This window comes from Archocentrus centrarchus, chromosome 4, assembly GCF_007364275.1.
Source record: "Archocentrus centrarchus isolate MPI-CPG fArcCen1 chromosome 4, fArcCen1, whole genome shotgun sequence".
Classification (NCBI taxonomy): Eukaryota; Metazoa; Chordata; class Actinopteri; order Cichliformes; family Cichlidae; genus Archocentrus; species Archocentrus centrarchus.
The window spans coordinates 9,435,446-9,451,224 of record NC_044349.1 but is presented as its reverse complement, the minus strand read 5'-3'; the positions used below and the strand labels follow the sequence as shown (position 1 = coordinate 9,451,224).

Below are 15,779 nucleotides of genomic sequence, written 5' to 3'. Positions count from 1 at the left end.
TGTGCACCCAACTCTTGTTTTTTCAAATCATTAAAGGTGTATGCTGTACACTCATTCCAACCTGGAAAAAGAACAGTTCACAGAAATTATTAAAAGTCCAAACTGTGACTGTGTCACACTGAAATATTCGCTATTCACTAAAAAAAAGACTGATGAGCTGGAACAAGCCACACAGATGACGGTTATGGCGCATTCTGCACGAACACAATCTAACTGTTTTGGTGAATCCTCAGTTTAACTTAAAAAGCTGATTGACAGAAACATATCAGTCCAAACTCAACTTTCCAACTTTTCAGGACTCTTTCATCCATTTGGCTCTAAACAGCATATGCATGATACAACAATAGTCATTAGTCCAAAAATTTGGTTTTAAAAACAAAATGAAACACCTCGGGTAACAGTTTTTTTCTTTTTTCGTCAAAGTAACATGAAAGTATTGCTTTAGCCAAAACAACATTTCTCTCTCTTTTTTTGGAAATTTTTTAAGCAGACATATTCTTACTGTACAGCAGTTACATAATAAAACATACAGGATAAGAACATTTTATAACATGTCTCATTTTTGGCTACACTCACTGCAAACAAGGATTACCTTCCTGGGTCTTCAGCATCGTATTTCCAAAGTTTTGACTGACACTCAATGAGGCATACAGAGGCTAAAGGGGTGAGAGAACAGAAATCCTACCATACCATAAAACCGGTTCCTTCCTGTTTAAAAAACAGTCAGCAGAGCATAAAGGAGACAGACTGAGAGGCTCTTTTAAGTTAAGGGCATATCTTTATAACATTTCAAATTATGCCTAAAAAAAGTCAGATTGGCTCAGCGTCAGTAACTACATTTCCAGTGTCCTAGTAACAAAACACATTTCAACAAGAGATATTTTCCAAAACTGAGACAAAGAGGTTCTCAGTGGCTTCTCTGCCTCCGCAAAGGGTTTCGGGGTTGAGAATGACTCACTGACCGGTCACTACGGTATTAGATACTCTTTTATTTTTCCACATGAATGTGGGAGTAAATGCTAACAGAAGAGGCAGCCAGCAGTTGGCCTGCTGTTGCATAATAGCTGATCACTGGACCTCAGGCAAATCTGCACAGTGTCTCAGTGAGGTCAGAGGTGATACAAAACAAATCCATCTCCCTGTGCTGTTTCACCAATCGAGGAAAGAAAACAGAACATTTGGTAGTCTCATGAGTGAAACTCTTCTCTTCGTGGACTAACAAAGTGAAGTGGTATCCACTTAGCAGAAAGTTTGGCAATCAGTGATGATGAAGGACACTCACTTGTGCTTCCCTTGACTCCTATAGCGAGACTGTTTGCTGTCTGATTGCTTGATCTATGCAGCCACTCTGTGGGTAGCCAGTGAGGAATACAGCCACCACAAACATCTGCACGGTGCTGCCAACATTCTTGCTCAGCTGCACCAATGTTTCTGGTCCTAAGCTGGGAAAAAACTTAGCAGTGATGCTTTCTTTTGTTTTTTTCCCCCTTTTATATGAAATCAGTGTTATGGTTAATGAGCCAGGACTGGCACAATTATGCCCCGTGGTTAAAACCAAGGTAATAACGATCTAAGCTAAGGATATCATTTAAGCAAAGAACCACCTTTGTCTCCTGCTACACTGTGTCAATATACTCGCCTGCTATTATCATGTTTGCCTACATCTGGCTGTGTTTAATTCTTCTTGCACGCGCTCTGTTCTCTTCAGGGAACAACACGTCAGTCGCTATAATTGATGCCATTTGCCATATAGTAAAAACTTTAACTGCAGAAGAGTGAATTTCCATAAGTGTGTAGAGTGTTGAGGATAATTCAGTGACTTGGTGACATCACTACGGAAGTATCATATATTTGATTGATTTAATGTTCAAGTATGCAAACAGCAGAGTTGTTTTTTCCACTGTGTCTAAGTGTATACTCACCTCCTTCAGAAAAAACTATTTTTGACATGTCTGTAACTGAACTTACGTGTCAAGAAACACTGTGTGTGGGCTTGTCAGGAGAAGACACAACGTGAATGCACAACAATTTACTGACAAATATCATGATTAGATCTACTGCCAATAAGATTAAAAAGAACATGACAGGTTGACTGTATTTATACAGTTTTGCTAGTCTTACAGTCCTCTTAAAGTGCTTTACACTATAAGCCACACGCACTGATGAGGCAGTAAGGCCAATCCCTTGATTTAGTATCTTGCCAAAGCATACTTTGAAATGTGGCCTAAAGGAGTCAGGAATCAGACCACTGACCTTCTGATTAGTTGACATCACATACTATTTTCTGATCCATAGTCACAGCCGACGGATCAAGTGCCCTGTCCGAACTACTAGACCACCGGCGACTAAAGGCATATGGTTGGATGTATTTAATGAAAGAGTGTGAAAGCCTATAACATAACAACATCCCTGTCCTGTGTGTTCGGTTCAGTGGCGCTGGTTGTGGCTAACCAGAACCCTCTGTGGTACTCTCAGAGTGTGTTTATATACCCCACTCCTCCTCCCATTGGAGAATAGCACTCACCTTTGGCCCAGGTGGTCCAGGTAGTCCTGGGTTTCCATGTGGACCAGAGGGACCCTGGTACAGACACAGAAGAGAAACTTCAAATTACTGCCCATTGCTGTCAACAGCTCAATTTAAGATGAGGTACAAAACAGCTAAGTTTTCCTCAGCAATGTAAAAAAGTGGTGACAGTAGTTGCACTGGAATCAAGAAATATACACCATAAGCCTTAATATAAACAAATATTTCTATTCTGTCGCATTTGCCCTCAATGCAAATCAGTCCAATTCAATGAACCACAGAATTATGCAACGGGTACGCAAACATGTGCGCTTACAGCTACATGTGCACGGTCATATGCACTCTCGCACATCCACCATAAATACACTGCATTCCTGCACATCTGTACTCCTGCTGCTTACCAGGTTTTTTCCTGCATTACAACAAGAGCTAAAAAGAAGCTCTTGTATGCAGCATTTCAGTGCTGTGCCTATTGCCTTCTGTAAGTGCATACTGTCAACTAAAATTCACCAAAGCCCAAAAAGAATAGATTTCTATGTTGGGATAAATATTAGATTCTCTTATTGCAAGGTGCATCTATGTTTTAAAATGAAAAAACGTCTGGAAATTCATATGGCATCACCATTCACAAACAACAGGAATGCCTCTGTCTACCTGCATATCTGTCTGCCTTCAAGGATGCTTTTCATGCTGTTAAAAAGCAGGGTTCAATTTAAAACCTTCATATGGAACCAACAGCAATGCCAAAACAGAGATTGGGCAGAGCAGCATGTAGACCTCTGACCGTAGTCTTGATCCTTGCTCATCTTTTGCGGCAACTAATGCAATGGCATATGACAAAATGCGGCAATAGCCAATAAAACACACGGAGGCCTGGAGATGACTTTATAATATGTCCATCATATTTTTACTGTTAAGCAATTGTGACCACTTAACTTTACAGAATTATAAACTCCTGTTCATGAGCGTTAAATATTGCTTTGTTCTGGTATCTGATAAACAAATTAATCTGTGACTCCAACTCCACGGATCATCTTTCATGGTCTAACCAGTAGTTTACAACACACGCCCACCAACACAGCACCTTGCAGCCCTCTGTTTTGATGTGCTGAAAGAAAGGCCAAAAGAGCAAATATTGCACCTGGAAGCTGCTTTCACATCAGACAGTTAGCTACAAACTCAGACAGGAAACCACATACCCACAGACAGTAAGTATAATATCCACAGAGGGACCTCTCACCAACATAAACAAAAACTAACATGATTTTACCACATTAATAATCAATGCACTGGCACTGCCACTTGGGAGTCACTGCTTGATGCAGTTCACAAGTAGGTGCTGAAACCTACGTAATCAAGTTAACTGTATTGAATGTTTTCTTTAAGTACAGCCGGTATTTACATTCCATCAGTTAAATTAGCCATGATGCTGCTTCTATGCACGGTCGAGCAAAGACAGGACTGAACTCATTTATTTATGGCTTAGTTATACCTTCCATCCAACACTAAAAATAAAATGTGTCTTGTTCTGTTTAAAGATGCCTCCAGGGCCTGTGGCATGATCACAGCATTGCATCATCAGCCTTAGCAGCTGTATATAAAGTAGTCTTGAGATCAGAGTGGATTTAATCACGCTAACCACAACATTGTCTGTCAACAACTCTTTCCGGACAGTTGGAAAAACACACGAACAGTGAGTTTTTTTGTGTATGTGTTTGTCTGTGTGTGTGTGTGTGTGTGTGTGTGTGTGTGTGTGTGTGTGTGTGTGTGTGTGTGTGTGTGTGTGTGTGTGTGTGTGTGTGTGTGTGTTTGTGTTATTTATTTATTTATTTTTGCACAGATTACTCACCCGAGGCCCTCTTTTTCCTGCAGGACCAGGTAAACCAGGGGGACCAGGAGGACCCTAAACCAGAGAAAACAGAAAAACAGAGACAATTGTTTGCAACAAAAAGCTTAATTGAGAAAGTTACAAGTTACATGATCACATAAAACACCAGTGTTCGTGCCTGATAAATGTTTAAAAAGACTGGTAAAGCATGTATGTTTCAAGTGGTTTACTCCAAATTTTCTGTAAAAGCTATTTAAAAGTGCACCGGCATATCAATTCTAATCTCCAAGTTCTAATTATCTAATTTTCTAGGGGAGTGTTAGAGGCTTGCACAAGATTTAAAACTAAAGGAAATTGGGAAATTTAAGCATATGCATTCTAAAATTATATTCCTGCAGGAAACACATGTTCAGGAAGAGGTAATTATTAGAATCAGGAGGAGATGGCAGGTTTCATTGCACTATTCACAAGTTGGTCCTATTTTAAGTAACAAAAGTAATTAAGGATAAGATGAACATGTATTTAATCATTCACGGTTCTCTTTTGTTGGAAACCTTGAACTAAATGATTTCATACAGTCCAAATGTGGAGCCAGCCTTTTTATTTATTTATTTGCTTTTATAAATGTACACTTTCCACATTCTCATACATCCTGTTCATTAAAGACTTCACATATAGACCAAATACATGGAACAGAGATTTAGAAAATTTAGCCAGAGGACCAGAAATTCATACATACATGACAAATTACCACCTCATAACTGAGAGATATGTAATTCAGGCCAAGTTAACTTGTTAATTAAATAAACAGTTATGTGAAAAAGAAAGTTTTCACAGGACTCTATACAGTCCTATGGAAAGGTAAGTACTCTCCATGATTCAAGAGCCTGCAGAGTATTCTTTGCTGGCAATAACATACAAAAAATGATGATGTTATTTTATCAGTCTCTCTCACATTGCAGAGGAATTTTGGCCCAAAGATATCTCAGGTCATTGAGGTTTGCAGCCACTCGTTTATGCACAGCTCTCTTAAGATCCCAACACAGCATTTAAGTCAGGTTAAAGTCTGGGCTTTGACTGGGCCATTGCAACACTTTGATTATTTTCTTTTTCAGCCAGTCTGTTATAGATTTGCTGCTGTGCTTGGGATCATTGCACGACCTGGTTTGGGGCAAGCTTTAGCTGTCAGACAGATGGACTCACATTTGACAAGAATACTTTGGTAAAGAGAGGAGTTCGTGATCAAGTCAATGACTGCAAAGTACCGAGGTCCTGTGGCTGCAAAACAAGAGCAAATCATCACCCCTCCACCACCATGCTTGACAGTTGGTATGAGGTGTTTGTCCTGATACACTGTTTGGTTTACGCCAAATGTGGTGCTGTGCATTATGGCCAAATACTTCGATCATCTGTCCAAAGGACATTGTTCCAGAGTTCTTGTGTTTTATTCAGATGCAACTCTGCAAACCTGCAGCTGTGCTGCCCCGTTCTTTTTAGAGAGAAGAGGTTTTCTCCTGACAACCCTTCTAAACAAGCCACACTTTTTTCTAATTGCACTGTCATGAACTTTAACATTTAACATGCTAACTGTGGCCTGTAGAGTCTGAGATGTCGCCCTTGGGGTTTTTGTTGCAGTGACCTTGGGGAGAATTTGCTGCGATGTCCGCTTCTGGAAACATTGTGGCATTGTGTTAACACACACCTGAATGGTCCAGACCAACAAACTACCAAAACGTTTCTGCTGAAGGTGCTCATACTTGCTGATGATCAGTTAATCAAGTACAGTTGATTGAAAGTTGATACTTTCTATATATGGAAGCAGTAAGGATGAACTCTTTTAGTTTACTTTCTTCATTTTTTTACAGGACTGCAGAGTCCTACGAAAACTCTCTTTTTCACAGGACTGTATACTGTATACAGACATGTGCACTAAACGGCTCTGTGTTTAGCAGTGCAGAAAGACTAAAACATTTTGGGAAGAGGTCAGAGTGACATATAAGAAGTATATATATGTCACTATATAATACTATAGTATACGATTTCCACCTCTTACCAAAACAATTACAATATTAAAAAAACTAGATGAAAAGAGACATTTTATTGTTCTGTTTACTATTCAGTGTTTTTAGGGAGCTCTGGAGCGTCCCTTGTCAGAGAAGAAGTTGGACACAGAGGGATAGATAAATAAAGAAACAGCTGTTTGTTCCTCCAGACTCCCACATACAGACACATGGAAAGTGTGAGCACACCACCGCCTTCGCCACAACAACAGGGCCTAAAGAAACGGAGGCACTGATCGAATAAAATGATAGTATTCAAAGGCTGAATCTGTGCTGCCAAGATAGGGTCAAATATTTCCGAGTAAAGAAGTCAATTTTCTTGAAAGCTGAAGGCCAAAACGAATCTTCTTTAACTGCTGCCCTGTGTGAGATAAAGTTGAGCTGATTCACAGCATCCTATGCAGAATCTCACAAACCAAGGCCTCTAAGTTAAGTCCACTCTACTGCCCTCCTTTATGAAGTTCAGATCTATTCTGATCCATTGCAAAAAATCACATATAATCAAATCTGATCCTCCATTGTATTTTTTATCAGCAGTGTAGTTAAATTGTGTATTTTTTTCCTCTGTGTTATAGTTTACGCAACTCTGCTGATTGTACTGCTGTCTTTCTTGGCCAGGACACTCTTGTAAAAGCTTTTTTTTCATCTCAAGAGTCATATTTTCCTGGTTAAATAAAGTTTAAAAAAATAATAAAATAAAAATCCAAAGAGATTCCTTTAACCTCCTGAGACTCGATGCATTTTTAATGTCTAATATCTATCTATCACGACCCAGCGTTTTCAGCTTCCTAGTTCTGTTCTTTTTGTTTATTGATCTTTGGTTTGTGCAACGTGTACATTTATTCCATGGGTTCTTTAGTATACTTTGTTCTTAGTTCCGAGTTGCTTTAGTTGGAGTCTTCCCTTGTGTCAAGTTTCCTGTGGTTAGGTCATGTCTGTGTCCTCCCCGTTTAGTTCTCACTTCCTGTTTAATTTTCCTGGCCTCTTGTTCCCTGTGTGTCATTTTGAGTTTTGCTTCCTGTGTCTCATTAGTGTGATTCTGTCCACCTGTTCTCTCCAGCTGTCTCCTCTTGTCACTCATCACTCCCTGTGTATATATTGTGTGTGTTTTTCCCTGCTCCTCTTGTCATGTTTCGCCTCATAGTAGTGAGTATCTGTGCTCTGTTTCCAGTTTGGCTGATTTGCCATGTTCTCTGTTGCATTTATTCCCTGATTTCCACCAGCAATAAAAGATGAATTTGAGTTCACATCCGTCTCTGAGTCCTCCATTTGGGGTCCACATCCTGCCTGCCTCACTACTGTCTCATGACATTAACAAAGTATAAAACACTTTATTGAGCAGAATGAAGTTAATGTTGCAGAAACACCCGAATGAGGGATCTCAGGAGGTTAAAACATTTTAACAAAAAAAATTAAAATCTGTCACAGTAACTTATCAAATTATTAGTCAGTGTTGGTTCATCCAGGGCTAAACACAGGGGGCTCTTGAAATATTTGAGGCAAAAAAAAAAAAAAAATATCAGAATATGCACATCCAAAATTAAAGGGTGCAGGAAAAACAAAGAATCAATGAAAAACAGAATTCCACACACCAGAACGCTCCTGGAAATTTTTTTTAATCTGAACAGACCTTAGAAAGTAATGTTTCAGGCCAACATGCAATCTGAAGAAGGGCATGTTGGCCCAAAACCTTACTTTTTAAGGTCTGTTCAGATTAAAATATTTTCCAGGAGCATTCTGGTGTGTGGAATTCTATGTTTTCCAAAAAAAAAAAAAAAGTATAAGGTATAAGTAAAGTATAAAATAAAACATTTCATGTGACCTGTTCAGGCCATGTGAAAGCACAACAGTATAACTCTACTCTTACTAAGGGACGGAGAAAAAAATCGATATAGCATATGGTATTGTGATATTTTGTGTGGCAATATTGTACAGTACAGGGACACCAAATATCAATAATGTATCTTATATACACTGCAAATACAAACGGAACATTTTAGTACTAGAATAAAATAATAAATAAGTTTTTCATAGTGCTGTTTTTCTAGTGAGGTCAACAGAGGTGACGGACATGACACACAGGATTTGCAAGGAGTGTCATATGTAAGTAAAATACATGAACAGCATGAACATAAGGGCTCATCTCACTCAACACCATCCTGAAATAATGTTAGGTTGGCAAAGGACAGCAAATCAGCTCAACCGATAACCCAACCAACACTGGACACACTTAGCTTGACAAAGCTACCTCCCAATGCAGAACGAGCTAACAAATTAACACAATGCATCACCTAAAACCAGCCTAAAACCAGACTAAAACAGAGAGGTGATCGAGCTTTTGCAGCAGCAGCACCAAAGCTATGGAACGATCTACCTCTCCATATCCGCACAGCTCAGACGATACACACATTTAAATCTCTATTAAAAACACATTTCTTTTCCTTGGCATTTGGCTGCAGTGCTACCTCCTTTTAGATGATTGTTTTATGGTATTTTATGGTACTTGTTTTAAACGTTTTAATTTTTAATTTTCTTATGTTATTTATTGTTCTTAATGTTTTTATTTATTTATTTTTATTTTATTATTTTATTTATTTATTTATATATTTTTATTTTTATTTAGTATAGTCCTTGGGGTTACAGATCTTGTACAGCACTTTGGTCAACGTCGTTGTTTTAAATGTGCTTTATAAATAAACTTGACTTGACTTGACTTGACTTGACTTGACCTACTTTATGTATGAAGACCTGAATCCATACAATTACATGCTCAGGACACCCAAGTTCTATAGAAAGCTCTACAGAGAAGTGAAGTGTAAAGTTCAGGAGAGCCTGACTACAGTAGTCAGGGTTGCGTTAACTTGTGACAAGTGGACGTCACAGAATGTGGAGTTATATATTAGATTATTATCTCACAGAAGACTGGTAATTGCTGTCTCACATACAAAATACCTTAAATAGCAGAGTAGTCCAAGCACGCTTGCATTCAGATAAGCTGGACTAGACTGTAATACAAACAGTTCAGTTTGTCAGTAGCATGCAAAATTTATGACAGCTTTTAATGGCAGTCCCTTTTTGCAGTAATAAAATGACTGAAGTGAGAGAAACAGACTGAGAACTTTATCTTGTTAGACAAAACGGATGACGACAAAGTTTAACTTTGAAGACGTTTGCAACTGAAAAAAGTGATACATCTTAATATATCACAATATATGCTACTGCAATACTCAGCATATTGCAAAATGCTTAAACCTGCAGTAATGTCGTATCATGAGTTAAGAATCGTGATAATTCCCACCTCTACTTCTTACCTCATGATAACTTTGATGAATTTAAGGGTTTGTAAAATGACCCTTCAAACTGGACTTCTCATTACATGCGGCACCACAACCACACAAAACTCAGTACTCTTCCCAACTTTAAATGCAGTACCATTAATCACCTGAATCGCTGCACGTGTCTCACATTCAGGTAAGGTTGAGATGATTCAGTGAAAGTGTTTCACTTGATTCCATTTATTTTTTCAGGGGTTAAAAATTGTGACGGACCCAAAGGCTAAAAAACACCAACACAACAGTTTAATGTGTTTTTCAGCAACTGTGCTCAGGCTCTGTAATGACCAACTTGGACAGGGGCTTATAACCCATCCCACCTTCAGGGGACAACTCAAATTGAAATGTATTTTTTTAACTATTAACTAAGTATTTCTATCAAGGCTGCAAATTAGAACTCTTCTGGTGCTTATTTGCACAAATAGGGATAAAAGAACATTTCCTGAAATGAAAAGCTGCCTGTATTCGTTCAATTCTGTGGCTGCAAGACTGTGAAATACTTCCCTTGAGGAAATAGACCAGCTTGTCTTCAAGTTCAAACGAAGAGCTAGCCACTGACCTTCAGCTGACCCAGCATTCAAAACATGCCTGCATCTAAGCCGTCAGATTAGCCAAGACACACAAACTGCCAAAGATAACAGCACCAAAGGACAAACATTGTGCTAATGTAACTTTTTTGCCAAAATGAGAGCTGCTGGAAAAAGCCCTGTGGCTTGGACTGTGTCTTGTTCATAATGCTCAGCCATGCCTCCAAAAACCAAACTGCATCTCCAGTTCTGTTGTGATGGAATTGTATTTTCTCTCCAATAAAAAAAAAAATCTTGTAATGGAAACAGACCAACAATGTCCGCAAAAGGACACTGGAAGCACATCTCAAGTCACAAGACTTCAACTGAGGAGACCAGGGTTCAACTCTCACAGGACTCTCACTATTTATTTAACTTAATGAAACTGAAAAGTAAACAAAATTATCACTCAAAATTCTGGTAGGAGTAGGCTTTGTGTTAAAGAAAAACAACCAAAAAACAATGTTAACCATTCCCTCGGGTACAAGAGTCATAAGACTCATTTAATGTTTGGCTAATCTTTGGTTTCCTGAAAGGAAACAGCAGTAGGAAAGCAAGAAAATTAATGCCAAGGATACAACAATGACAAATATATTTGTTATAAGTCATAATCAAGCTTTATATTGACAAAATATGTTTCCCTCAAAACATAATTGAGACCAGTGTAATTTTTGCAGACAGTGCTGTAATGCTGCAGTGGAGCTCAATTAGGCTCTGAGACATGAAGATAAATTGAAACAACACAGCGCTGGAGAAGCCGCGCCCCTCCCGACAGGTCTGTAGGCACTTTGCAAGTGAGGGAGCAGTATGGAAAGTGGAAGATGAATCCAGGCATTCTACATCGTTATACACGCTCAAGTTTACACATGAAGAAAGGCCTGACACATCTCACGCATGGAAACATAAGTCATACTTGTGAACTACAATAGCGTGTCCAGAGGCAAAGTTATTCTGATAGTTAGCTTACATCATGGCCTGGATCAACAGCTATTTTTTTTCTTTTTTTTTTTTAACTGCCAGGGTATATCTCCAGTCCTCCAAAAGAGTTATCCTCTAACACAAGAGCAAAAGTAGCTGGCGGTACTTCAGCAAAAGAATGACATGCTATTTTAACAACTTGTAGATACAGGGAAAAAAAAGAACAGTGCTTAGACATGCCATCACCTTTAAATCACTACACCACACAGCCAAACAATTTTGCATATATCCTAAGTGTAACTGAGTAGGCCACATTGTAGATGGCTCTGAATTTTACTCTGAAATATCCATAGCAGTGCACTGATTTGCATCCCAGCTCTATGAGCACTCATTCTCTGCTTGTAATTCATAAATTCAGTCACTTACCGGAGGACCCGGCTCTCCTTTGGGGCCGCGTAAACTATCTTCGTAGTCATAGAAGAAGTCTGGCTCCTCATATCCATAATCGTACCCTCCCATGTCTAAATCATCATAGCTGCCATCCAAATCATGCTGTTCTGAGGTGTCCACCTGATTCTCCCTGTACAAAGTAGTGCTGTTGGCTCTCAGATGAGTCTCTTGGATGTGTTGAGTCAGTTGGTGTCTGGAGCCAGGGTCCCTAGAGCTTGTGATGGAATTGTTCCTGAGTTCTTCCTTTAGTCGACTTTGTCTGACCGGGGCAATAAGACCTGTAGTGGCATCCGGAGTTTGCTGTTTTCTGGAACTTCTCTCTTCCTCTGTGCTGTTTTCAGAGTGATCAGTGTCCCCCCGGGGCCTATTGCTTTTAGGCAACACATTTTTGGTAATGGTGGTAGTTGTGCTATAGGTAAGATCCAGAGCTGCTTGCCTACTTGGTGTAGCTAAGGTGGGGCTATAAGGTTGGAGTGATGATGTGGCAGAGTGGGATAGGGGTTTCAATGTGGAAATGTATTCTGGGTCCTCCAGTAGAGGTTGTATTGGTGGGCTCAGAGTTGAATACTGTGTGACCAAATGATCTGGGGACAGTTGGACAGCTGTTGTGGCTTTGATGGGCGTATTATGCGTAACTGCTACTCCAAGAAGGGACTTTGTCAAATGGCTAGAAGGGGGGTCATTCACCACAATATCCAAATCAGAATGTGGCAAAGGTAATCGGTAAGTGTCGGCCAGCCGGCACTGTTTTTTAAGGTATTTGCAATAGTGCGCGGCAGCTTGGGCTGAGGGATAGATATCCAGTTGGCAGACTCGACCACTAAGTGGTGCCGCTTTTGAGTTCATCCTCCCTAGAGTGAAGACACCTCCAGATTCCCCCAGTGTCTGAGATCTCCCCAGGGTCTGCTCCCACTGCTGCACTGCTCCACACTTTGCATAGAAGGACACTGAACGTGCACGAACACCAACAGCAAAAGGGTGCTGGTGCCCATCCTGCCAGTTGTAGTTGAAGTAGATGGAGGCTTTCTCTGCAGTATAAACGACCACTCTGCGTGGCAGCAGCTGAATGCCAAAACGCAGCCGGTTCCTCCCGTCCTTGACACTAAAAAGAAATGCATTGTTTGCTCGCCAGGAGCTTAGGCTAACTACAACAGAAAACTCTTCGCCAAACTCTGAAGGGAACAGATTGGCCACTGGAGCCTCATAGAGGGAGTTTGAGTCGAGCAACACCCCATATCCAGCAATAGGGACATCGAAAGGTGAGGGAACATTTGCATAAGTGGTAGGCTGTGAGCTTGTCCCCTCGTAGGGATTGTCTGTGAGGCTTTGAGCTGTGAGCCCCAATCGATAAAGGATATCCACTCCTAAAGGATGGAGACAGAGACACTGATAAGGTTAATATGCCAAGATGCAATTTTGTAAAAATTTACAATTTACAAAATGGTTTTAATGAGTGAAAATATATTTACATTTTTTTTAAACAATATTTTTATTAAACATTTTAGGTATAACAGTCCAGCTTGTATAATTATAAAGAAAACACAGATCCATTACAGTAACACACAAACACCAGATAACATATAGCATCACTTATAGGTCCTTTTGCATTGTCATTCTACATATGATTTAATCTTTATCTGCATTCGTTTCAGCACCATACCAAACTTTGCTTTGAACAGATGATATTGTCCACTGACACAGAACCTCAGCTTTTCCAAAGTGATTGTATCTGAGATGATATTTTTCCACAATGGAAGTGATGGGGGCTCATCACCCACCCATTTCCTCATCACTGGTTTCCTGGCCACCATAAGAAGAAAGTTTATTGTGTCCTTATACCTTTTAAATGGATCAGGTATAAGTCCCAGCAGACATAATAATGCATAAGGCTTTAGTTGCTGTCCAATCACGCTGCTGACCTCTTTGCACACAGCCTGCCAAAACTTCTGAATCTTTTCACATTCCCAGAGACAGTGGATTGTAGTTCCCTTTTGTACTTTACATTTTAAGCAGTTTGGAGGGGTCCCAGTTGTAAATTTGCTGTACTTGTAAGGAGATATATAAGCTTTATGTAATATATTATATTGCATCTCCTTATATCTGTTACATATTGATATCTTAGAAGGCAGTAAAATAATATCCTCCCATTCATTGGGGTCTGTATTTACATTTTTTAAAAAAGCTGCATTTTTTTTTTTTAGACTGGGGGATTTTGACAAAATCACAATGGTTTATTGTAAAAAACGCAACAGTCTAAAACCAGGTTACACTGAAGTTCCAAGTTAAAGTCTTAATGGGAACCTCTTAATTTCACAAATTAAAACTGAAACAAAAAAAGAAAAACTGATGAAAAGATATCTATCCATCCTTCCATCCATACGCTTCAGCTTATCCTTTTCAGGGTCGCGGAAGGGCTGGGGCCTATCCCAGCTATCATAGGGCAAGAGGCAGGGTACACCCTGTACAGGTCACCAGCCTGTCACAGGGCTAAAACAGAGAGACAGACAACCATTCAAGGGATGTTCCATATTTCACTGAATCACTGCTAATTAACTTATGGAACAGGAATTGAAAGCCTGTGTTTTTATAGAGTGCAACCAATTTATTGGGAGGACATTTGCTGATCTGTTCATATCTGCACTTATAGTGCTTATTGGACAACCTGGCATAAAAACAAGAAAATACAAACATTTTGGAAATCTGTTAAAAAAATGTTTAAAACCAAAAACTACGTTGTTAATTATTAGGCAAATAACAAACAGAATTTGTGTTTTTATACCCAAATTTGAGCCGGCACACTGGACTTCTCTGACAAGTCAGAAATGAATCAACCATAACATTCAACCACTAAAATTAACTTTTCTGTTCAGGAATGCAAGTAAATAACAGGAATTTGGCATCTTAATAAAAAATAATAATGTCCTTTTTCTGTTTCTTTTGTAAAATAGTACATTTAAAAATCCATGAATAACAACAATAATTATTTTTTAGCATTAAAAATATCATTTTGATTAAAGAGCTTCAACATACTGGCGGATTAAACATTACAGCAACATAAAAAACTATTTTGGTATTTACCAATACTGTAAATTTAGGGCACCAGTGGCAAAAACTTTGCACTGGGTGGTTGTCTAATATATTTGTTAAACACTGTATAATGACCAGGATTTCTAACCATGTTGTTTAATGATGTACAGACAAAAGATTTTTATTTATTCTATTAAATATGAAAAGATTACAGAAGAGAAAGAGAACAGTTCTTTACAACCAAATAATCAGGACAAAACACAAGAGAGTAGACACAAGCTACAGTAATGACATGCAGTAGTGGCATTTAAACACATCTGGAGTGGGAAGAGAGCACTGGAGGAGAAGTGCTCAGCACATCATTGGAAGTCTGAGCCTACAGCAGCATAATTAATAGATTCAGGGTCAGGGGTCAGCCTTCAGCTGATCCAAAATGCTGCAGCTAGAGTACTGACAGGGACTAGAAAGAGAGAGCATATTTCTCCCATATTGGCTTCTCTTCATTGGCTCCCTGTTAAATCTAGAATAGAATTTAAAATCCTTCTCCTCACATACAAGGTCTTGAATAATCAGGCACCATCTTATCTCAAAGACCTAATAGTCCCATATCACCCAAATAGAGCACTTCGCTCTCAGACTGCTGGCTTACTTGTGATTCCTAGGATACTTAAGAGCAGAATGAGAGGCAGAGCCTTCAGCTTTCAGGCCCCTCTTCTGTGGAACCAGCTTCCAGCTTGGATTCAGGAGACAGACACCCTCTCTATTTTAAAGATTAGGCTCAAAACTTTCCTTTTTGATCAAGCTTATAGTTAGGCCTGGATCAGGTGACCCTGAACCAGCCCTTAGTTATGCTGCTATAGGCCTAGGCTGCTGGGGGGTTCCCATAATGCACTGTTTAATTTCATTCGCCTTATTTACTTTGTTTATACTCCACTCTGGATTTAATCATTAATTGATATTAATCTCTGGCTCTCTTCCACAGCATGTCTTTTCTCTCCCCTCAGCCCAACCGGTCGCGGCAGATGACTGCCCCTCCCTGAGCCTGGTTCTGCTGGAGGTTTCTTACTGTTAAAA

The 15,779-nt window shown here is 39.4% G+C and overlaps 1 protein-coding gene across 1 annotated transcript in view; it reads right to left on the bottom strand.

Moving 5' to 3' along the window:
• col24a1 (collagen type XXIV alpha 1 chain) overlaps positions 1-15,779 on the bottom strand; it is a 109,297-nt gene that overhangs the window by 75,363 nt on the left and 18,155 nt on the right. Inside the window, exons 3-5 of the mRNA XM_030726898.1 lie at positions 11,655-13,042; positions 4,374-4,427; positions 2,525-2,578 (exon numbers count right to left, since the gene is read on the bottom strand). Of these exons, the coding sequence (XP_030582758.1) occupies positions 2,525-2,578; positions 4,374-4,427; positions 11,655-13,042 (1,496 nt within the window). The remainder of the gene's footprint in view (positions 1-2,524; positions 2,579-4,373; positions 4,428-11,654; positions 13,043-15,779) is intronic.